The 26,256-nt window shown below is 37.3% G+C and overlaps 1 protein-coding gene across 1 annotated transcript in view; it reads right to left on the bottom strand.

Annotated features, from left to right (window-relative positions):
• LOC128638476 (carboxypeptidase O) overlaps positions 1–26,256 on the bottom strand; it is a 145,251-nt gene that overhangs the window by 74,941 nt on the left and 44,054 nt on the right. Inside the window, exons 4-6 of the mRNA XM_053690448.1 lie at positions 10,847–10,922; positions 7,645–7,769; positions 7,180–7,294 (exon numbers count right to left, since the gene is read on the bottom strand). Of these exons, the coding sequence (XP_053546423.1) occupies positions 7,180–7,294; positions 7,645–7,769; positions 10,847–10,922 (316 nt within the window). The remainder of the gene's footprint in view (positions 1–7,179; positions 7,295–7,644; positions 7,770–10,846; positions 10,923–26,256) is intronic.

A 26,256-nucleotide genomic window follows, 5' to 3' on the forward strand; every position in this document is an offset into this window, starting at 1 on the left:
CTAGGCAAGCTAGGCAGGAAAGGGGGAGGAGAAGGGCGTCTTGCATGGATTACCTCTTTTGGGGGGGACCCTGCAAATACACAGAAGGGACCCTACGAATTTCACCTCTGAGTTTATAGGAGCTCTTGACGGGCGCCCACAGGTTAAGATTACTGTCACTTGGTGGAGTTCAGCTTCCCTTTCTCAAGGAGAGAGAGGCACTTTGGGTGACTTGCCTGGAAAAGCCGGGCAGGAGGGGGGGTTAGTTTGCACAAAATATATCACACAATTAACAGGTGAGGAGAGAAAAGTGTCACTAGAATAGTCCTACCAGCTAGATCAGTTGGTCCCCTCTTGACTCAGGGAATAGGGGATACGACCCGAAATAAGGGGAAAGGGAAGGGGAAGTGACCAGCTCAGACAAGCTGAGCCAGAAAGTGGGAGTCTCGAGGGTATCCAACTGATCACAGAGCCCAAATTAAGCTTCAACACAAATGAGTAGTAAACAAGATTGACAAAATGGCACGTGGCCCAATAGTGTACAATGGAAGCTGGATCTCTGTAAAAAGTTATGGTTAGGTTAATAATGGTTTTAAATGTCCTCCTGGAGCAATCTCTCAAGGGACAAATATACTGAGTGGGTGCTATAGAGAAATATGGAATCCTCTAGGTTAGACGAGAAAAACATAATACGTGTGATAGGACACTAGGCTGTGATAGATGTTTGTGTGTTGTCTGAAGTAGGGAGTATAGTGCCCATTGGGTGAATATTTAGTAATTTTTTTGGAGAAGCACTTATAAGTCATAGGTAAACAGGATATGCATAAACATAAAATAACACTCCACTCTAAGCCAAGGCCACAGAGATACATATGCTGATGCAGCAGCCAAAAAGTAATGTTATAACAGGTTTTAGAATTTTCCGGATGAATAACCTGACATAGAATTGTAGAGAACTAAGGTTTAGGAGGCTTGTAAAAAGATGTGAAGAGTTAAACCCAGGTGAGGGAATACATAATGAGGGCCACTAATAGATATAACTTCTCTTCCAAAACTTAAAGGACACTCATTGTAGGGCTAAGACCCCTGTGGTTTCCACGTAAACACTGGGCAGCATGTCCCAAATTCACTAGGGCACCTGGTGTATATAGTAGTGGGGGCTTATCCCTTGAAAAGGATCTGTACGCCTCTGGTGGCACCCTAAAGGGTAGGACTCACTCCAGTGGGTGTAGGTAGATGCAGTCAGCTGCTGTTAGGGGAAACCAAGTGTGTCCCAAGAGTAAATTACAAATCTTCTACAATGTGCTGTAACATATCCCTGGTGTTGTTGGAGAGGGAGTCACCACATTGAAGAAACTCCCTTTAGGCCAAAAAGTACTTTGAGGGGGTGCCGGGGTCTCCGGTTGAGCAGGCCATGATGCCACGGGGAAGGGTAAATTTTAAGTGTAGTGTAGCAGGCCGTGAGGAGGGACAGGATAGGCGTGTGTAATGTATGACTTTCTTACCAGTTCTCTACGGGTTGTCAACTCGTTGATTGGGCCACTTTCTCAACCAAATTCTCAGGGCTCCCTTTAGGCTTACAGACCTCTGACGGAGGTAAAGCCATGCGGGCCAGAAACCCACAGCCGCAGGGCACAATCAAGTCTAGGGGCTGGGGTACAAAGCAGCCGAATGGGAGTACTGCTGATCACCTCTGTCTCCCCAGTGCTGCACAAGAGGTCTCCTTGGCGCCTTAGGAATTAAATTGCTTTGTGTGGTAGGAAGGAGGCCCCAGGAAAAATGGCAGACTTTCGCACCAGACCTCCAATGTTGGGAGGCCCCGTGGAGTCCCGGTAGGCCCCATGGAGTCCCGGGCGGCCGAATCGGACTGACCCTAGATCTTGGTAGGCTCAACGTTTCAGCCCTCTCTGTCGTGCCAGGGGGAAGCGCAGGTTATTTGCTCTTAAGAAGCCACTAAAATAGGGCCCCTCCTCAGTCGGGACCAAGTATTATCCTAAAGTCTCAGGTTCAGTACGTGAGTGAAAGTGTTGTTGCTCCCCTAATGGCCCTGATTGTGGTGCTCTTCTGCTCCGGAGCGGATCCCAGACCCTCCGGAGATCAGGGAGGTCATCTCAGAACAACCGCAGCAAGTCCAGGCAATAGTCAGGCTTGTATAAGGACTCAAGAGGTGTAAATTTCACTGTTATCAGCTAGGATCACTTTCACAACAAATATCTGGTAGATTAACCCTTAAATGGTCCCAAAATAAGATAAAACAATAACAGGAAGCTCTCACTCAGCACGTCTGCTCTCCTTGGCGGTTAACTCCGCCCCACGTTACGGCTTTTAACGCTGAAAAATTGCAATTCCACCGTAATGGCCAGGAACGCATATTATGAGTCGTGTATTGCTTTACCGCAAACATTTTAGCCTGTAACGCAACATCAATTCCGCACTCAAAAAAATGACATTTTTGCCTGGGATTTTCATAGCGCTGGTATTACAGGTCGTGCATTCAGGCTAAAATGCTTGCGTTACGGCCTATACCAACACGATCCATATCCCCATCTGAGAGCAGTAGTTATGAGTTTTGTGTAACAAAAATGTTTCACAAAACTCATAACTAAAATGTTACAAAGTACACTAACACCCATAAAGTACCAATTAACCCCTAAACTCATAACTAAAATGTTACAAAGTACACTAACACCCATAAACTACCAATTAACCCCTTAATTACCACCCTCCTGCATTGCAACCCCTTAATGACCACAACACTTTTCCATTTTCTGTTCGTTTGGGACCAGGGCTATTTTTACATTTCTGCGGTGTTTGTGTTTAGCTGTAATTTTCCTCTTACTCATTTACTGTACCACACATATTATATACCGTTTTTCTCACCATTAAATGGGCTTTCTAAAGATACCATTATTTTCATCATATCATCACTTACTATAAAAAAAATTATAAAATATGAGGAAAAATTAAAAAACACACACTTTTTATAACTTTGACCCACAAAATCTGTTACACATCTACAACCACCAAAAAACACCCATGCTAAATAGTTTCTAAATTTTGTCCTGAGTTTAGAAATACCCAATGTTTACATGTTCTTTGCTATTTTTGCAAGTTATAGGGGTCATAAATATAAGTAGCACTTTGCTATTTCCAAACCACTTGTTTTCAAAATTAGTGCTAGTTACATTGGAACACTGATATCTTTCAGGAATCCCTGAATATCCATTGACATGTATATATTTTTTTAGAAGACATCCCAAAGTATTGATCTAGGCCCATTTTGGTATATTTCATACCACCATTTCACCACCAAATGTGATCAAATAAAAAAAGATGTTCACTTTTTCACAAATGTTTTCACAAACTTTAGGTTTGTCACTGAAATTATTTACAAACAGCTTGTGCAATTATTGCTTAAATGGTTGTAAATTCTTTTCTGGGATCCCCTTTGTTCAGAAATAGCAGACTTATATGGCTTTGGCAATGCTTTTTGGTAATTAGAAGGCCGCTAAATGCCACTGCGCACCACACGTGAATTATGCCCAGCAGTGAAGGGGTTAATTAGGTAGCATGTAGGGAGCTTTTTGGGTTAATTTTAGCTTTAGTGTAGTGTAGTAGACAACCCAAAGTATTGATCTAGGCCCATTTTGGTATATTTCATGCCACCATTTCACCGCCAAATGCGATCAAATAAAAAAAAAAACGTTACATTTTTCCAAATTTTAGGTTTCTCACTGAACAAATGATTGTAAATGCTTCTCTGGGATGCCCTTTGTTCAGAAGTAGCAGACATATATGGCTTTGGCGTTGCTTTTTGGTAATTAGAAGGCTGCTAAATGCTGCTGCACACCACACGTGTATCATGCTCAGCAGTCCAGGGGTTAATTAGGGAGCTTGTAGGGAGCTTATAGGGTTAATTTTAGCTTTAGTGTAGTGTAGTAGACAACCCCAAGTATTGATCTAGGCCCATTTTGGTATATTTCATGCCACCATTTCACCGCCAAATGCGATCAAATTAAAAAAAATAGTCAACTTTTTCACAAACTTTAGGTTTCTCACTAAAATTATTTACAAACAGCTTATGCAATTATGCACAAATGGTTGCAAATGCTTCTCTGGAATCCCCTTTGTTCAGAAATAGCAGACACATATGGCTTTGGTGTTGCTTTTTGGTAATTAGAAGGCCGCTAAATGCCACTGTGCATAACACGTGATTTATGCCCAGCAGTGAAGGGGTTAAGTAGGTAGCTTGTAGGGAGCTTGCAGGGTTAATTTTAGCTTTAGTGTAGAGATAAGCTTCCCACCTGACACATCAGACCCCTGATCCCTCCCAAAGAGCTCTCTTCCTTCCCCCACCCCACAATTGTCCACGCCACCTTACGTACTGGCAGAAAGTCTGCCAGTACTAAAATAAAAGGTATCTTTTTTTTTAAATCTTTTTTTTAGCATATTTACATATGCTGCTGTGTAGGATCCCCCCCTTAGCCCCCAACCTCTCTAATCCTCCCCCTCTGCCTTATTGGGGGTCATCTTGGGTACTGGCAGCTGTCTGTCAGTACCCAGTTTGCAAATAAAAAGGGTTTTATTTTTCTGTAGTGTAGCTTCCCCCCCAAGGCCAATCCCCCACCCCTTCCCAGATCCTTTAGATTACTTTTTATAGGGATTTTATTCCCACTTTCTCCCACTTATAAAAAAAAAAATATTCTGTAGTGTAGCGGTTCCCACCCGCTCCCTCCCTGTGCACGCGCCCGCCCGCCCCCTCTCTGACTTAGAAGCAATCAATGGCCGCCCACCCGCCTCCCATTTCAGTTCCCACCCACTAACGAATGCGGCCATCGATGTCTGGTGCAGAGAGAGCCACAGAGTGGCTCTTTCTGCACTGGAGGGGTCAAAATTGTTATTGCAGGATGCCTTGATATCGAGGCATCCTGCAATAACCGGAAAGCAGCTGGAAGTGATCAGGATCACTTCCAGCTGCTTTCCAGACCGAGGACATGCAGGGTATGTCCTTGGTTGTTAAGTGACTTTTTTTACCCTGCATGTCCTCGGTCGTTAAGGGGATTACATTTATTAACCCCTAATCTGCGACCCCCTACATCGCCGACACTATAATAAAGTTATTAACCCCTAAACCTCAGGCCTCCCACATCTCCTCCACTAAATAAACCTATTAACCTCTAAACCTCTGGCCACTCACATATCCACAGCTAAATAAACCTATTAACCCCTAAACTGCCGGCACCCCACATTGTAAAACACTACATTAAACTTTGAACCCCTAAACCTAACACCCCCTAACTTTAAATTAAAATTACAATATAACTATCTTTAAATAAATAAAAACTTACATGTGAAATAAAAATAAACCTACCATTAAAATATACATTAACCTAACCTTACTATTCTAATAAAATTAAAATAACTACCAATAAAAAAATCTAAATTACAAATTTAAAAAAACTAACACTACGAAAAAAATAAAAAAATCTAAAGTTGCAAAAAATAATAAACACTAAATTACGAAAAATAAAAAACACTAAGCTTACAAAAAATAATAAATGAAATTTTTAAAAATAAAAACAATTACACCTAATCTAATAGCCCTATAAAAATAAAAAAGCAGCCAAAAATAAAAACACCCTTTAGCCTACAATAAACTACCAATAGCCCTTAAAATGGCCTTTTGTTGCGCATTGAAAATACAAAGTCCCCCCAACAGTAAAACCCACCACCCAACCAACCCCCAAAATAAAAAACCTAACTCTATTATAACTATATTCCATTATCTGGGGACATTTCTTAATGTTATTTTGAGTGTATAAAACATATTTGTGATATAAATCATAGTACAAATTTTATAGGTTCATATTTAGAACCTTTTATATATTAGATATCTGAATAAACATGGAATTTATTATGAGCATAGTTTGTCAAGCATTTTAAGTTCAGTTCACCAATACATTTATTTATTTAATTCACTGCATAGTTGTGACATGTGTCAGGAATGATATATATAATCTAGAATATATATATATATATATATATATATATATATATATATATATATATATATATTGTATTCCTTCATACAGTACTGAGGTATACTGTATTAAATATCTGAAAATTACAGACAACTTAAACTTTAAAATTTCAGTTCTTATATGAAGTTCATCTCATACAAGATTAAAGATACTTCTCCTGCTACCTTCAACATAGACGGAACATCTGGGCATTGTATATTGAACTCAGTGTGTATTAATTAACACTGAAGTCAGAAAAGGTTGCATTTCCTGAAATTTGTGTATATTCCATTATAATCGTAGACTGACCGTCCACTCTCATTACAGGGATGCTCGTATCTAGTTCCTATCTCATGAGGGTAATTCAATTTAAAGATTTTAATCTGAGAAGACCATATAACAAAGGCTCTTTTGAAGTTTATACTTAAAACAAATGTTTCCTGTGTACTTTTATACATTAGATTTGTAATGTGAATGTGACAACAAGGGGGGTCTTAGTCAAAAGTCTGTCAGAATTTTAATAAGAGTTTCTAATAATCAGATTTTTAAATTCAAGGAATATTTCATACAAATAAAACATTAATCAATATGATATAGATATATTTTACAGTGTCACTCACAATTTACATGACAACAAGTTCAACACCCATTTTAGATTGTAATACTCATTTGATAATGTATGAAAAAAACATCTTTTTGAACACATGGCTATACAGAGCTACAAAGTTGTAAAAATGTATGACATATTTATTAATTACTTGTTTTTATATGATCAGTGCTATAAATAAGGAAGTAGGGAAATCACACAATTTTGTGATCTTCAGCAAATAATAACGTAATAATATTTCCCAGAATAATGAAATCAGTGGAAACTTGGTCATCAGATAATTAATTGCTTGTTGTACACATGAGCTGAACATAATTTTAAAAATGGTGTCTTATTGGCGTCAAAATAGCAACTCAAGTGGGTGCTTATGCTTATATATTAGGGGAAAAATCTGCCCCTTCTCTCTAGACACCCATGCATACATGGCAGCATATCTTAAAAAGGCTAAAAATATCTGTGGTTTTAAATAGGAAATGGGATGTTGATATATCCTTTCATTTTAAAGTCAAAAAGACACTCTGTATATCTTATCATTTTCTTATCAATTTTCAAAAATTCTGTTTCCTTTCTTACCTCATGCATTGGATGATACTTGGTATAATCATAGCTTGCCAAGGACCTTGAAGACACTGCATGCTCACTCACAATACTGGCATCTATAAGCTTCTGAACATCCTTAATTAGGACCCTGAAAGCAAACATGTACAATTACCAGTTCATGTTGCTCTAAAATATCGCTGGAATTCAATTTTCATCTTTATACATACATACATACATACATATATATATATATATATATATATATATATATATATATATATATATATATTTATTATTATTTTTATGTTTATTGTGCCTGTCCACCAATAAAGATCAGTAGGAACTGGTTCTACCATTAACTTGTGCTCAAACATACACTTCCTGTTAGTTATATAAATTAAACAGCTAAATATTTTTCAAGCACAAACTATTTTCACATGTTTAAACGGTGCTATAAAAAAACAATGAACAGATGTATCTGTGAATTCATGAACATACTCAAAAGGTATTTTCTCTTGCAGAAGATTTTGTTTCATCTCTTGTACATGGGAAAATGGAACCCGGATATGTAACTCTTTTCCTTCAGAGATATCTTCAGCCATGTCAGGCTTCCAAAGGTCAAGCTGAGTAAAAATGATTAATATATATTAGAATTGTATCTAATATGGTAACACATTTTTCTATTTCAGCGTATATTCTGCTATTCTTTTATCAGTAATTTGACTTAACATCATTGCCACTATTTCCTATCCATGCACTTGCTACATTTTATTTAATATATTTAGATTAATTCACACTCAATTCTTGTCCCTTTCACTATTAACGTCTTTGTCATTTCCTGTTCCTTTAGGTTGTAAGACTGAAAATCCCTCTACCAGCAGCTTACTTTGTATAAATGAAATACTTTCCAGATATATCATGTACAGTAAAACAAGGTTAAATGGATGTAATTAGAATGAGACTGTTGGATTAAAAAAGTCCACAAATCATTTGAAATTTTGCTTTCATTTTTTCTGATGTGTTGGAAAACTGCTAACAAATTGTCTCCATCCATGGTATAAAAAAAATATGATAGTCAGTTATTGAATGGTTATGGAATGGAATGGCTTCATATTTTACAAAAAAGTGAGTAAGAGCTAGGGATTAGTTTGGTTTTTCCATTCCAAACCTTCAGACCAACCAATGTTTTAATGAGTAAATCTCCCAATTTCTGTTTCTTCAGGATCATAGACAATGTTTTTCCTATGACCAAGTAAAAGAATGAATTATTAATGAAATTGATATGTGATTTATGTTGACTTCCAGGCATTTCTGAGGGACTTTTGCAGAACTTCAAGAAAGGAAGTTATAATCCTCAATAAAATGCATCATAAAAAATGTATACCTTGTAGTACCCCAAATAAGCCTATATATAGATTATATTTATCTGCATATTTATGATTCAGGACAACTGAAGGTCCATAAAAACAAAAATGCCATTGTATTGTTTATATATTTATTTTACACATACAACACATACATGCACATAATGAGTGATAGTATTAGTGAGTTGGGTACTAAGAAGAGGAATAAAAGGGAGTCAATTAGGAAGAGCGGATCAATAATAGAAGGAGAGAATAGAAGAGCGATAGAGGAAGAGACGTGGGATAGATAAAGGAAGACAGAAGTGGAGAGAGTTTCCATATCAGTGCTTTTTTTCATATTATGCACTTACACACCGAAATGTAGGATTCTGTATCTATGTTGTTCAGAGATGATAGATTGTAGAGGGCATTATAGTTTTTTATTAAAAAAAGGAGCATTTTTTAAAAATAAAAAAACAACTGCACTAGGCAGTTTTGGGGCTTTAAATTTGGCAGCTGTGGGGTGTTAGAAAAAAACGGCCTGAAAAGTGCCTTTACATTGCCGTCTATGGGAACTGTGTGCTCCCTGTAAATATATATGTATTAATATGTGTTAATCCTCTTTGCTGTGCTATGTTCTGGTGCCATCTCTTACGGCATCAAAACCAGGCTCCCATTGGAGCCTAAGGAAGCTCACTCTTTTGAGCGCAATGCTTCCTAGCAATGCAAATGCAAGTCGCATTTGCATTGCGCTTAACTTGCAATACCAGCGGACATTAGCATGAGCTGGTATTACAAAGTGGAGCGCTAATATTGCTTGTGCACAAGCGATATTTAGTGCTCCACTTGTAATCTAGCACACAGTGTATTATTTCTAGACACGTTGCACCATCCAGAAATCCTGTAAAATGCCTAGGGTATCAATTGGAAAGGTTTTTCTGATGAGTTGGCATAAGTCCCATTGTTACATTGTTATTTGTTTCATATATATACAGTATATATATATATATACATATATATATATATATATATACAGCAGGTATTGGCAGGTGCACTCTCACTAACACTTTAGTTCCAAATGCCAGGGTGCTAGAATATGGTGTAGAATATGGAAATCAGGAGACAGCACTCACTGGTCTTGACAATACTGGATTTATTCAGTGACGTTTCGGGGAATACACCCCTTCATCAGACCGGGTCTGATGTAGGGGTGTATTCCCCGAAACGTCACTGAATAAATCCAGTATTGTCAAGACCAGTGAGTGCTGTCTCCTGATTTCCATATATATATATATATATATATATATATATATATATATATATATATATATATATATATATATATATATCAAAAAGGTTTATAAAATACACATTTGTTTAAATTAATAGTTAAAGTCAACCTTACAAATGATGCATACAAGCTAATACTAAAAGTAAAAAAATGTATCAACATTTGTAATCTCCATACACTCCATTTACTTAAAATTATTAGTTTTCTGAATCAATGTGTTCTTTTTACTATTAAAGGGATATTGTACAGTAAAATTGGTTTCCCTTTAATGTGTTTCCAATGACTTTTTTATACCAGCTACAGGGTTTAAAATGCATGTGAAATAGCTTCTTTATTTATTTTTATATATGAAATAGCTATTTTTGATTATTAAAAAAAAATATATTAAGTGGGCTGAGCTTGTAGGGAGAGCATCTCTGTTTAGCTTATTTGTCTAATTATTTGCACACAGCCTTCCTTATCTTATTTCTTACTGTCTAGTCAAAAAACAATACATACAGTAGATAGAAGAATGGACGTTAATATTTTCGTATCCCACTGGGAGCATGATTTCATCTAAACCTTCTAGTTTATCTGTAACCAGTACTTAAGGATACATGAAACACAACATTTCTCATGTCATTGTCTCCCCTGATATAGTTGCCAGTACTACATTTCTGCTCCTTCAACAAAGAATACTAAGAGAATGAAGCACATTTGGCAATACAAGTATATTGGAAAATTGTTTAAAATGGTATTCATTCTCTGAGAATACAAATTTAAACATTACAATTTACTTCTATTATTTATTTTGCTTCATTTTTTAGATATTCTTAGTTGAAGAAAAAGCAATGCACATGGGTGAGCCAATCACCCCAGGCTTCTATGTACAGGAACCAATCAGCAGCTACTGAGCCTATCTAGATATGCTTTTCAGCAAAGAATATCAAGAGAATAAAACAAATTAGATAATAGAAGTAAATTAGAAAGTTGTTTAAAAATGCATGCTCTTTCTAAATCATGAAAAAAAAATGTGGGTTTCATGTCCCTTTCACTTGTTGATTTTAAAATTGTATTTCACACTTACCAGCCATTTATTACTTAACGTCTGCAGATAATAAGCATGATCCTTCGTCTGTGGAATTACTTTTAAGACTTGATCCCTGAAATAAAAATTATTATATAAATATATATTTTTTGGAAGTTTGAAAGTTAAAAGGATAGTCTTGTCAAAAATAAACTTTCATTATTCAGATAGAGCATGCAATTTTAAGCAATTTTCTAAAAAAACTCCCATTATAAATTTTTCTTCATTGTCTTGATATCTTTATTTAAAAATGCTGGAAAGTATGCTTAGGAGCCTGTCCGTTTTTGGTTCAGCACCTGGGTAGCGCTTGCTGATTGGATGGCTACATTTAGACACCAATCAGCAAGCACTACCCAGATGCTTAACCAAAAATGGGCCGGCTTCTAAACTTACATTTTAGCTTTTTCAAATAAAGATACCTAGAGAACGAAGACAATTTGATAATAGGAGTAAATTAGAAAGTTGCTTAAAATTGCAGGTTCTATCTGAATTATGAAAGTTTAATTTTGACTAGACTATCCCTTTAAACATAAGACACAAGTGATAATTGTGATACATCTTGTACCAAAATGCTTCTAATGGAACAGTTTATTTCATTATAAGCAAATAAAATTATTCTGGCAATTGCACTCAGATGGAGGTTCTTAAATTACCAGACTTGGCTCATTTAGCAGAAAAATGAAGTTTTATTAATTTGTACATGATCTGAGGATATTAAATGCTATTGCCTCTTTATAAAAAGTATCCACTGAGTTAAAACTGATTACATTGATTAGATTTGATTTTCACATTTCAGGACACTACCTAAATACATTTTCATGTAGTTTGCAATAATTCCAGTTACAATTTAAAGAAAATATCTCAAGTTTTATTATAACAAAGTGTATGGTGTCATAAAAGACAATGACAAATAGCAAGATTGCAAATAAGCAGCTATACACATTTATGAGATAATGACAGGCAAATGTTTTCCTGTTTATTTGCTATGCAATTATAGCTAAGCAGGACAAAGTCTAGAGAATCAGATATTTGTTACTTAAAGAGACACTAGAGTCAAAATTAAACTTTCATGATTTAGATAGAGCATGCAGTTTTAAGAGACGTTCAAATTTACTTCCATTATGACATGCACAGTGTTTTTATACACATACTTTATGCAGTACCAGTTCATACTGTATAACTATGAATCTGTGATTAGCTGATGGCTGTCACGTGATACAGGGGCCGGCAAATTAAAGGAAATTTTAAAATTTGTTCGGAAAAAAATCTATTAATTTAATAAGTAAATGCTATTGCAATGTCTTTTTATTATGCACTTTTTATGATGCAATTCTATTATTGTATTTAATGGTTCTTTAATTATAAATATTAAGGTAAATTGCCATTATAAGCTTGGTGAATGTGGCATGTCATGAAGATTGTTTCAGCTGTTTTAAGAAATCCTTTAATGTGAGTCTACAAGAAAATATTTTTTGGGATAACAGTCCATCAAATTCATCAGGAAGACTTGCGTTTCTCAAAATCCAAAATTGACGCAAAGCTCCAAGATATACCTAAGGGGTAAGTAACTATGTTTTCATAGGCACACACATCCTAAAAGTAAATATAATTGGTTCCTTTTGTCAATCGCTAGGTGCAGCTTGAGAGCCCTTGTGGTGCAGACTTGGTCATGTGAGTCTGCAACCTCAAGTTAAAGGAACAATAAAGTCAAAATTAAACTTTTATGATAGAGATTGATCATGTGATAATAATAAAAAAAATTCCAATGTACTTATTTTATCTCTTTTGGCATCCTTTGTTGAAAAGGCTCAGGAGCAGCAATGCACTATTGAGAAATAGTTGCTGAATGGTGGCTGCATATATATATATATATGTCTGTTGTCATTGGCTCACCCGATGTGTTCAATTAGCTCTCAGTAGTGCACTGGTACTTCTTCAACAAAGGGTACAAAGAGAATGAAACTAATTTGATAACATAAGTAAATTGTAAAGTTTGTTAAAATGGAATGCTCTATCTGAATCATGAAAGAAAAATTGTAGGTTTTATGTCCCTTTATGAAGTATCGCTCTTAAGTTTCACCTTTCATAAATGGAAATCGTATGGGTTTAGCAACTGACTTGTGTTGCAAAAATCATGTTTTCTAATTTAATTGGAAGCTCTTATTTTTCTAATAGTTGTCAGAGTATGCTAAATATTAGACTTGTGCAGCAGCAAATAATTTGTTTTAGACTAATCATTAGACTAATTAGTTTTTCTGAATATTTGTTTGCTGCACTTTTTGCTATTTGTTTTGTTTAAAACTAAACAACTACTGAATATTCAGTATCATTTATATTTGTTTTTATTAAAACACATGTAAATGTTACTTTTCTGCAGGTGAAAAAGTGTCACCTGTAGTTTTATAGTTACCTATAGCGGGGGGGGGGGGGGGGGGGGGAGTTGCGCTAATCCCGACCCTTCTGTCAAGAGCCTATGGCTGCACTAATAGGAGGATTAGGGTTAGATTACAAGTGGAGTGCTATATATAGCTATATACACATAACTATGTATGTATATAAGCATAAATAATTACTGGGAACACACAGTTCCTAATGACCACAATGTTAAGGCAATTTTCAGTGCCTTTTTTTTTCTAAGACCCCGCTCCCACCAACTTTAACCCCAAACAAATTCTGCCTAGTGCAGTACATTTATTAAAAAATAAAGATGCTGCCACATTGCTTTTTTAATAATCTACACTAGACAGCATTTTGGGGGCATTTGGGGCAGATTTATAAAATTAACCCCTTAATGACCGAACCATTTTTCAATTTTCTTACCCTTAATGACAATGGCTATTTTTACATTTCTGCAGTGTTTGTGTTTAGCTGTAATTTTCCTCTTACTCATTTACTGTACCCACACATATTATATACCGTTTTTCTCGCCATTAAATGGACTTTCTAAAGATAACATTATTTTCATCATATCTTATAATTTACTATAAAAAAAATTATAAAATATGAGGAACAAATTGAAAAAAACACACTTTTTCTAACTTTGACCCCAAAAATTTGTTATACATCTACGACCACCAAAAAACACCCATGCTAAATAGTTTCTAAATTTTGTCCTGAGTTTAGAAATACCCAATGCTTACATGATCTTTGCTTTTTTCGCAAGTTATAGGGCAATAAATACAAGTAGCACTTTGCTATTTCCAAACCACTTTTTTTCAAAATTAGCGCTAGTTACATTGGAACACTGATATCTGTCCGTAATCTCTGAATATCCCTTGACATGTATATATTTTTTTTAGAAGACAACCCAAAGTATTGATTTATGCCCATTTTGGTATATTTCATGCAACCATTTCACTGCCAAATGCGAGCAAAAAAAAAATATCGTTCACTTTTTCACAAATTTTGTCACAAACTTTAAGTTTCTCACTGAAATTATTTACAAACAGTTTGTGCAATTATGGCACAAATGGTTGTAAATGCTTCTCTGGGATCCTCTTTGTTCAGAAATACCAGACTTATATGGCTTTGGCATTGCTTTTTGGTAATTAGAAGGCCACTAAATGCCGCTGTGCACCACACGTGAATTATGCCCAGTAGTGAAGGGCATAATGTAGTTAATTAGGGAGCTTGTAGAGACCTTGAAGGGTTAATTTTAGCTTTAGTGTAGTGTAGTAGACAACCCAAAGTATTGATCTAGGCCCATTTTGGTACATTTCATGCCACCATTTCACCGCCAAATGCGAGCAAATAAAAAAAAAGTTAAATTTTTCAGAAACTTTAGGTTTCTCACTGAAATTATTTACAAACAGCTTGTGCAATTATGTCACAAATGGTTGTAAATGCTTCTCTGGGATCTCTTTTGTTCAGAAATAGCAGACATATATGGCTTTGGCGTTGCTTTTTGGCAATTAGGAGGCCACTAAATGCTGCTGCGCACCACACTTGTATTATGCCCAGCAGTTAAGGGGTTAATTAGGTAGCTTGTAGAGAGCTTGCAGGGTTAATTTTAGCTTTAGTGTAGAGATCAGCCTCCCACCTGACACATCCCACCCGCTGATCCCTCCCAAACAGCTCTCTTCCCTCCCCCACCCCACAATTGTCCCCGCCATCTTAAGTACTGGCAGAAAGTCTGCCAGTACTAAAATAAAAGGTGTTTTTTTTTTTTTTTTATTTTTTTTTTAATTATTCATCTGTGATGGACCCCTGCCTTAGCCCCCAACCTCCCTGATCCCCCCCAAACAGCTCTCTAACCCTCCCAACCAACCTATTTGCCACCATCTTGGGTACTGGCAGCTGTCTGCCAGTACCTAGTTTTCCCCAAAAAAGAAAGGTTTTTATTTTTTAGTTTTTTTTTTTGTTAAACATAGCCTTTTCTGTAGTGTAGCTGCCCCTCCCCCCCCAATAACCACATCCCCCTACCCTAGCAGATCCTATTATTTTTTTTAAAAAAACAAAACGTTTTCTGCCCCCCTCTCTCTTCATTGGTGTCATTGGTGTCAGTGGTTGCTACGCGCGCGCGTGCATATACACACACATGCACGCGCGCGCGCCCCCGCAGGCCCCCCTCCGCACGCTCCCAGCATCCGGCGTGCACAAAGCACTTGCAGGAACCGGATGCCGGGGAGCAATGGGCCGCCCACCCGCCTCCCCTGTAAGCTCCCACCCACCAACGAACGGCACCATCGCTACCGGTGCAGAGAGGGCCACAGAGTGGCTCTCTCTGCATCGGATGCTTTTCAAAGGGTATTGCAGGATGCCTCAATATCGAGGCATCACTGCAATACCCTGAGAGCTGCTGGAAGCGATTGCGATCGCTTCCAGCACTCTCTTAGACAACTGACGTACCAGGTACGTCCATTGTCACTAACTGTCAGGTTTTGCAGGACGTACCTGGTACGTCAGTTGTCATTAAGGGGTTAACCAGAGATTGGATCTCGGGTTAATTTTATAAGTGCTAATTGCTACTGCGATCTTGTGGTTGCAATAACCAGCCAATTGTAATGGCTGGTTAATTATTGCACTCCCGAAAACAGGCAAATGTGCCCGTTTGCGAGAGCACAATAGTTTAGCGCTCCACTTGTAATCCAGCCCTTAGTTCGGTGGATCCCAGTGTCTATGCTAAAAGACCTTCTCTTTTAGCGCAGGCTCTGGGATCCGCAGCACTAAGTCTCCTATTAGCGTGGCCCTTTGTGAAGAAGGGTGCGGATTAGCGATGCGCCCCAGTGCTATAGGTAAGTATTTTAGCCTTTAAAGCTAATTTAAAGTAACTAATATACTTACAACTTTCACTGGTTTATACTCTTTTTTATTATGTTATGCATTTGTTCAGATATTTGTTTTGTCCAAACAAAACAAATATCTTTATTCTCATTATGAATATGCATTTGTAACAAAACAAATGCAACAAACATTGCATAACAGTTACATTACTTGGCTTATGATTAATTTTTCTTTGTATAAATGAAATAATGTAGTGTATTGCATACAGCTAGATTATGAGTGAAAAAGCATCGTTATGCTGCATAACATTGCTTTTTCACTAACTCCGCTATTATTGGTATAGGTGTACCACACACTTTTTTGGCAGTCACACAACGTCAGTACCGCACTTTTAAAAAAGTCCTTTTTCAATGGGACTCTCATAGCGCCGGTATTTCGAGTTTGCCTGGGAGGCCAAAATGTGAGCGGTACACCCTATACTGACAAGATCCGTATCGCCATCTAAAGTCAGTAGTTATGAGTTTTACCTTACAAAGCTGTAGCATAAAACTCATAACTAAAGTGTTAAAGTACACTAACACCCATAAACTACCTATTAACCCATAAACCGAGGCCCTCCCGCATCGCAAAAACTATAATAAATTTATTAACCCCTAATCTGCCGCATCCCGACATTGCCGCCACTAAAAAAAAATATTAAACCCTATTCCGCCGCTCCCCAACATCTTCACCACTATAATAAACATATTAACCCCTAAACCGCCGCGCTCCCACATCGCAAACACTATTTAAAGATTATTAACCCCTAATCTGCCGTCCGCCCAGTAAAATAAACCTATTAACCACTAAACCACAAGCCCCCCACAATGAAATATACTAAAATAAATTATTAACCCCTAAACCTCTGACCTCCCACATCACTAACTCTACATAAATATATTAACCCCTAACTCTAACGTAACCCTAACCCTTAGTCTAACCCTAACCCTAACGTAACCCTAAGCCTAACACCCCCTAACTTAAATATAATTAAAATAAAGCTAAATAAACCTTACAATTGTTAACTAAATAATTCCTATTTAAAACTAAATACAATCTTACCTGTAAAAAAAACCTAAGCTAGCTACAAAATAACTAATAGTTATATTGTAGCTATCTTAGGTTTTATTTTTATTTCATAGGTAAGTTTGTATTTATTTTAACTAGACTAGTTAGTAAATAGTTAACTATTTACTAAATACCTAGTTAAAATAAATACAGACTTGTGAATTAAAACCTAAGCTGCCTTACACTAAAAACTAACATTACAATAAAATAAATTAAATTATTAAAATACAATTTTCTAACTTACAAAAAAAATAAACGCTAAATTACAAATAATAAAAAACAAAATTATCAAAAATAAAAACGAATTTCTCCTAATCTAATAGCCCTATCAAAATAAAAAAAGCCCCCCCAAATAAATAAAACCCTAGCCTACCCTAAACTTCCAATGGTCCTTAAAAGGGCCTTTTGTGGGGCATTGCCCCAAAGAAATCAGCTATTTTATCTGTAAAAAAAAAAATACAAACACCCCCAACAGCATATACACACACATGCACGCGCGCGCCCCCGCAGGCCCCCCTCCGCACGCTCCCAGCATCCGGCGTGCACAAAGCACTTGCAGGAACCGGATGCCGGGGAGCGATGGGCCGCCCACCCGCCTCCCCTGTAAGCTCCCACCCACCAACGAACGGCACCATCGCTACCGGTGCAGAGAGGGCCACAGAGTGGCTCTCTCTGCATTGGATGCTTTTCAAAGGGTATTGCAGGATGCCTCAATATCGAGGCATCACTGCAATACCCTGAGAGCTGCTGGAAGCGATTGCGATCGCTTCCAGCACTCTCTTAGACAACTGACGTACCAGGTACGTCCATTGTCACTAACTGTCAGGTTTTGCAGGACGTACCTGGTACGTCAGTTGTCATTAAGGGGTTAACCAGAGATTGGATCTCGGATTAATATTATAAGTGCTAATTGCTACTGCGATCTTGTGGTTGCAATAACCAGCCAATTGTAATGGCTGGTTAATTATTGCACTCCCGAAAACAGGCAAATGTGCCCGTTTGCGAGAGCACAATAGTTTAGCGCTCCACTTGTAATCCAGCCCTTAGTTCGGTGGATCCCAGTGTCTATGCTAAAATACCTTCTCTTTTAGCGCAGGCTCTGGGATCTGCAGCACTAAGTCTCCTATTAGCGTGGCCCTTTGTGAAGAAGGGTGCGGATTAGCGATGCGCCCCAGTGCTATAGGTAAGTATTTTAGCCTTTAAAGCTAATTTAAAGTAACTAATATACTTACAACTTTCACTGGTTTATACTCTTTTTTATTATGTTATGCATTTGTTCAGATATTTGTTTTGTCCAAACAAAACAAATATCTTTATTCTCATTATGAATATGCATTTGTAACAAAACAAATGCAACAAACATTGCATAACAGTTACATTACTTGGCTTATGATTAATTTTTCTTTGTATAAATGAAATAATGTAGTTTATTGCATACAGCTAGATTATGAGTGAAAAAGCATCGTTATGCTGCATAACATTGCTTTTTCCCTAACTCCGCTATTATTGGTATAGGTGTACCACACACTTTTTTGGCAGTCACACAACGTCAGTACCGCACTTTTAAAAAAGTCCTTTTTCAATGGGACTCTCATAGCGCCGGTATTTCGAGTTTGCCTGGGAGGACAAAATGTGAGCGGTACACCCCATACTGACAAGATCCGTATCGCCATCTAAAGTCAGTAGTTATGAGTTTTACCTTACAAAGCTGTAGCATAAAACTCATAACTAAAGTGTTAAAGTACACTAACACCCATAAACTACCTATTAACCAGTGATGTGCAGTCACTAGAGGCAGGTGAGGCAGTGCTTCACCTCTCATATGGGCAAAAATATATTTTTTTTTATTGGCTTTAAAAAAAAATTGTAAATTTTTTCCCCCAGCATTTTTTTTTCTCACAGCTATATGTTGTGCAATGAAGAGGCACAATCAGGTCTGCCCACCATTACACAACATGCTGCACCATCTACTGGATGCAAGTGGTTAAGCTCATTGCATGGCTCATTAACTGCTTATTTGAGGCAGTCCTATTTGGGCTGAACCAATCCAGTGAGAGACATTAGTAAGTGGAACATAGGGTTGGGGCTGGATGTTAAATCATATAAAACAAAACAAAAACGCAAAAAAACAACTTTCATATATTTTGTTGCTGTCCTGTGAACCTGCTAGCTTTGCTAAAGTGAAAAAGAGAGTTCTGTTCTTCCCCTCTAAGTGCAGGGGAATGTGCCACTGTCACTTCCTGAATCCTTACAGAGCAGGAAAAGAGGCACAGAGAGCAGTGTTTCATCCACATCTTGTTAAAGTAAGATTTTACTGAAAGATTCTGTTAGTGAAAATGATAATTTAATGAATGTGGTTTAGTGTTTGTTTACTCTTTTATAGCAGGGTCGTTTTTGTATTTTGTTTACTCAAACTTTACACCCACTAACTTAGCAGCTTGCCTCTGTACTTCACACTAAATTATAGACTAATTTTCTGAACTCTCTGTAGCTCTGCTGTTTTATTACTTTAAAATGCAGTGCCCCCCCCCCCCCGTGTGTGTGTCTCTCTCTCTATCTATCCATCTCTCTCCTTATGTGTTGTTCTCCCCCATGGTCTCTTTCTCTCTCTGTCTCTCTTCCTCCCCCTCTGACTCTCATCCCTTATGTAATGAAAGAATCTATAAGCATAATTTGCAGCATTAAAGTAAAATGTATGTTTTAAACATATTTTAATGGGCATGGATTTCTAGATCTCATAATCAGAGCAAGCATTGTGTTATCTGGCAAGAGTTTCTGTTACAATCATTTTAGACTAAAATCAGATGTTTACTAAGTTGACCAGTTTTCCAAGACACCATTTAAAGGGACATGAAACCCATATGAAACCCATATGCAAATTTAAATAACTTTCCAATTTACATCTAATATCTAATTTTCTTTATTCTTTTGATGTCCTTTGTTGAAAATCATATCTAAATATGCTCAGTAGCTGCTGATTGGTGGCTGCACATAGATACCTCATGTGATTGGCTCACCCATGTGCATTGCTATTTCTTCAACAAAGGATATCTAAAGAATGAAGGCGTATCCTAGCCACTGCCTCACCATCCTCTGACGTCACTGCACGTCACTGCTATTAACCCATAAACCGAGGCCCTCCCGCATCGCAAAAACTATAATAAATTTATTAACCCCTAATCTGCCGCATCCCGACATCGCCGCCACTAAAAAAAAATATTAAACCCTATTCCGCCGCTCCCCAACATCTTCACCACTATAATAAACATATTAACCCCTAAACCGCCGCGCTCCCACATCGCAAACACTATTTAAAGATTATTAACCCCTAATCTGCCGTCCACCCGGTAAAATAAACCTATTAACCACTAAACCACAAGCCCCCCACAACGAAATATACTAAAATAAATTATTAACCCCTAAACCTCTGACCTCCCACATCACTAACTCTACATAAATATATTAACCCCTAACTCTAACGTAACCCTAACCCTTAGTCTAACCCTAACGTAACCCTAAGCCTAACACCCCCTAACTTAAATATAATTAAAATAAAGCTAAATAAACCTTACAATTGTTAACTAAATAATTCCTATTTAAAACTAAATACAATCTTACCTGTAAAAAAAACCTAAGCTAGCTACAAAATAACTAATAGTTATATTGTAGCTATCTTAGGTTTTATTTTTATTTCATAGGTAAGTTTGTATTTATTTTAACTAGACTAGTTAGTAAATAGTTAACTATTTACTAAATACCTAGTTAAAATAAATACAGACTTGTGAATTAAAACCTAAGCTGCCTTACACTAAAAACTAACATTACAATAAAATAAATTAAATTATTAAAATACAATTTTCTAACTTACAAAAAAAATAAACGCTAAATTACAAAAAATAAAAAACAAAATTATCAAAAATAAAAACAAATTACTCCTAAACTAATAGCCCTATCAAAAAAAAAAAGCCCCCCCAAATAAATAAAACCCTAGCCTACCCTAAACTTCCAATGGTCCTTAAAAGGGCCTTTTGTGGGGCATTGCCCCAAAGAAATCAGCTATTTTATCTGTAAAAAAAAAATACAAACACCCCAACAGTAAAACCCACCACCCAACCAACCAACCCCCCCAAATGATTGCAACAGCCAATAGGGTTTTTCCCCTTTAATTCCTATTGGCTGATAGAAATCTTTTAGCCAATAGGAATGTAAGGGACGCCATCTTGGATGACATCACTTAAAGGGAACCTTCATTTTCCAGTGACGACTGTAAGAAGAGGATGCTCCACACCGGATGTCTTGACGATGGACCCGCTCCGTGCCGGATGGATAAAGATAGAAGATGCCGTCTGGATGAAGACGTCTTCTCTTTTGGATGAGGACTTCACTGGATGGATGAAGATTGAAGAGGCCTCCTGGATGAAGACTTTTTTCTGCTTAAATGAGGACTTCACCGGCTGGATGAATGTCCGGACTTCGATAACTGTGTTAGTGTTAGGTTTTTTTAAGGGTTTTTTGGGTGTTTTTTTTTAGCTTAATGTTTGGGCAATGTAAAATAGCTAAATGCCCATCCAAATGCCCTTTTCAGGGCAATGATTAGCTTAAGTTTATTTAGATAGGTTTTTATTTGGGGGGGGGGGGGTTGGTTGGTTGGGTGGTGGGTTTTACTGTTGGGGGTGTTTGTATTTTTTTTACAGGTAAAAGAGCTGATTTCTACAATTACCCCTAACACTACACTATAATTAAATTAATTACCTAAATTAAATACAGTTAAATACAATTATATAAAATTATCTAAAGTACAAACCCCCCACTACATTACAGAAAATAATAAACAAATTACAAGATTTTTAAACTAATTACATCTAATCTAATCCCCCTAACACAATAAAAAAGCCCCCAACATAAAAAAGCCCTACCCTACACTAAATTACAAATAGCCCTTAAAAGGGCCTTTTGCGGGGCATTGTCCCAAAGAAATCAGCTCTTTTACCTGTAAAAAAAAATACAAATCCCACCCCAACATTAAAACCCACCACCCACACAACCAACCCTACTCTAAAACCCACCCAATACCCCCTTAAAAAACCTAATACTAACCCCTTGAATATCACCTTACCGGGAGAAGTTTTCATCCAACCGGGCCGAAGTCCTCGACAAAGCCAGGAGAAGTCTTCATCTAAGCCGGGCGAAGTGGTCCTCCAGACGGGCAGAAGTCTTCATCCAGACGGTATCTTCTATCTTCATCCATCCAGCACAGAGCGGGTCCATCTTCAAGACATCCGACGCGGAGCATCCTCTTCTTTCCCCGACAACTGAAGAATGAAGGTTCCTTTAAGTGACGTCATCCAAGATGGCGCCCCTTCAATTCCGATTGGCTGATAGATTGAACTTCAATCCTATTGGCTGATTGCATCAGCCAATAGGTTTTTTCCTACCTTAATTCCGATTGGCTGATAGAATTCTAGGTGATCTTCAAGGGGTAAGTGTTAGGTTTTTTTAAGGGGGTATTTGGTGGGTTTTAGAGTAGGGTTGGTTGTGTGCATGGTGGGTTTTAATGTTGGGGGGGATTTGTAATTTTTTTACAGGTAAAAGAGCTGATTTCTTTGGGGCAATGCCCCGCAAAAGGCCCTTTTAAGGGCTATTTGTAATTTAGTGTAGATAATTTTATTTAATTGTATTTAATTGTATTTAATTTAGGTAATTAATTTAATTATAGTGTAGTGTTAGGTGTAATTGTAACTTAGGTTAGGTTTTATTTTACAGGTACTTTTGTCTTTATTTTAGCTTGGTAGTTTATTAAATATTTAAGAACTATTTACTAACTATTCTACCTAGTTAAAATAAATACAAAGTTGCCTGTAAAATATAAATAAACCCTAAGCTAGATACAATGTAACTATTAGTTATATTGTAGCTGTCTTAGGGTTTATTTTATAGGTAAGTATTTAGTTTTAATTAGGAATAATTTAGTTAATGATAGTAATTTTATTTAGATTTATTTAAATTATATTTAAGTTAGGGGGTGTTAGGGTTAGACTTAGTTTTAGGGGTTAATACATTTAATATAGTGGCGGCGACGTTGGGGGTGGCAGATTAGGGGTTAATAAATGTAGGTAGGTGGCGGCGAAATTAGGGACGGCAGATTAGGGGTTAATAATAATTAACTAATGTTTGCCAGGCAGGAGTGCGGCGGTTTAGGGGTTAATATGTTTATTCTAGTGGCGGCGATGACCGGAGCGGCAGATTAGGGGTTAATAAATATAATGTAGGTGTCGGCGATGTTAGGAGCAGCAGATTATGGGTTAATAATATTTAACTAGTGGTGCGAGGCGGGAGTGCAGCGGTTTAGGGGTTAATATATTTCTTATAGTGGCGGCGATGCCCGGTTCAGCAGATTAGGGGTTAAATTATTTTTTTAGTGTTTGCGATGTGGGGGGGGGCTCGGTTTAAGGGTTAATAGGTAGTTTATGGGTGTTAGTGTACTTTTTAGCACTTTAGTTAAGAGTTTTATGGTACAGTGTTGTACCATAAAACTGTTAACTACTGACATTAAAATGTGGTACCAGTCTTGACAGGAGAGGGTCTACCGCTCACTTTTTGTCAGACTCGTAATACCGGCGCTATTCAAGTCCCATTGAAAAAATAGGATATGCAATTTACGTAAGTGGATTTGCTGTATTTCCAAGTCTGGCCAAAAAAGTGAGCGGTACACCTGTACCTGCAAGACTCGTAATACCAGCGGGCATTAAAAAGCAGCGTTGGGACCGGCCAATGCTGCTTTTTCAGCTTCCGCAAAACTTGTAATCTAGCCGAGAGTTTGTTAAACCCCTTGTTAATAAGGGTTTCATTTTACTTCCCACATAGCGAATCAGATTTATAAGATCAACTACTTTATTAATTGTTATACCACTCACATGGTAAATGTATTGATATGTAAGGGTTGTTTAAAGTAACGTGGGCATAACCAAAAGAGCCCTCAGTAAACGTTTTTTAGAGCAAGTAAATTGAGGACCCAGAGTCCAAAACACCAATTGCATGTCATTTTTGGGAAAATTATAACTTAAATAAATGTGCTATTATTACAAGGAATAGATTATGTTCCTTCTCTAAGAAGAGGAGGAAACAGAGGACTCTAGTTATCAAGCCGTCAACCACAAATACGCTGGAATTCCGCAGCGTATTTGTGGCGAGGCTGATTCGCCATAGTTATCAAGCCCTACAGACCGGCAAAAGTAGAATCTAGTGACGTTAGCTACGATCCGCCGGTCTCAGTCCAACACAGATCGATTCTTACGTCACTCCAGATGTGCCGAACGCAGGTTCGGCACAATCTTACTACTTTTGCTAGTTATCAAATAACTAGCAGGTACGCTCGGCACTTTTCCGGCCCAGCATCCCTGGTTTTCAATCCGCCGCCCTGGAGGCGGCAGATCCCATAGGAATCAATGGGAGTCTGACAGCAGCGAAAGCTCATGTTCGCTGCTGCCCGATATCCCATTGATTTCTATGGGAGATGTCTGCACCTAACACCCTAACATGTACCCCGAGTCTAAACACCCCCCCTACACCGCCGCCACCTATATAATAGTTATTAACCTCTAAACCGCCGCTCCGGGGTTTGGGTGGGTTTTAGAGAAGGGGTGTGTGTGTGGTGGGTTTTAATGTTGGGGGGTTGTATTTCTTTTTTTTTTTTTACAGGTAAAAGATCTGATTACTTTGGGGCGATGCCCTGCAAAAAGCCCTTTTAAGGGCTGGTAAAAGAGCTGATTACTTTGTAATTTAGTATAGGGTAGGGCATTTTATTATTTTTATTAGGGGGCTTAGATTAGGTGTAATTAGTTTAAACTTCTTGTAATTTTTTTATTTTCTGTAATTTAGTGTGGTTTTTTTTGTACTATAGTTTAGTTTATTTAATTGTATTTAATTTTAGGTAATTGTAGTTATTTTTTTTAATTAATTTAATGATAGTGTAGTGTTAGGTGTAATTGTAACTTAGGTTAGGTTTTATTTTACAGGTAATTTTGTAGTTATTTTAGCTAGGTAGTTATTAAATAGTTAATAACTATTTAATCACTTTTGTACCTAGTTAAAATAAATACAAAGTTACCTGTAAAATAAAAATAAATCCTAAAATAGCTACAATATAATTATTAGTTATATTGTAGCTATCTTTGGGTTTATTTTACAGGTAAGTATTTAGTTTTAAATAGGAATAATTTAGTTAATAATAGTAATATGTATTTAGATTTATTTAAATAATATTTAAGTTAGGGGGGTGTTAGGGTTAGTGTTAGACTTAGGTTTAGGGGTTAATTCCGGGAGTGGCGGTTTAGGGGTTAAAATCTTTATTTAGTTGCGGAGGGGTCCGGGAGCGGCAGTTTAGGGGTTAAAACAGTGGGTGCTTAGTGACAGGGGTATCAATAAAGCTGGGAAAAAGCCGAAGAGCAGCGAGATCGATGACTGATAAATAACACAGTCCGCTGCTCATCGCTCCGTACTTGGTGCTTTTTGACAGCTTTATTGATAAATTTGGCGAGCGTATTCGGGTCCGCGGCAGCGAGGTTAGGCGAACTTAGGCGGGCGTATTGGGGCTGGCGAAGGCAGGTAAGTACGGAGCTTCATAACTAGAGGCCAGAGAATCTAAGCAGCAGGCATTGCTGTATGATAACAGGGAGCCCCTGTCTTTATTACTTCTACTCACACACACTATTATGTTGTCTTCTATAAAAAGATAGATGCACTCTTAGTTTGTGTTCATACAGTCTTCTTTATTTGACAGTGCTTCAAGCTATACAGCTGTCATGTTCACTAGCTTATTTTACCATAATGTGGCTTAAGCTACTGCACTCTACAGCTCCATCTACATGTACACACTGCTGCCCTGCCACATTGTACTCAAGAAACATACATGTTTCTGAGCTTACTCACTGTACAAAACAAGGTTTGTCTTTGTAAATTTTCTATTACTGAAAGAAGATGGGGAAACCAAGTTCTAGATACTGTAGATACCTAGCTTTGATTAATCTAGACCATATATTCATATATACATGCATCTAAAATGGTGTCAGTGGCCATTTCAG

Source organism: Bombina bombina, chromosome 1 (genome assembly GCF_027579735.1).
Source record: "Bombina bombina isolate aBomBom1 chromosome 1, aBomBom1.pri, whole genome shotgun sequence".
NCBI lineage: Eukaryota > Metazoa > Chordata > Amphibia > Anura > Bombinatoridae > Bombina > Bombina bombina.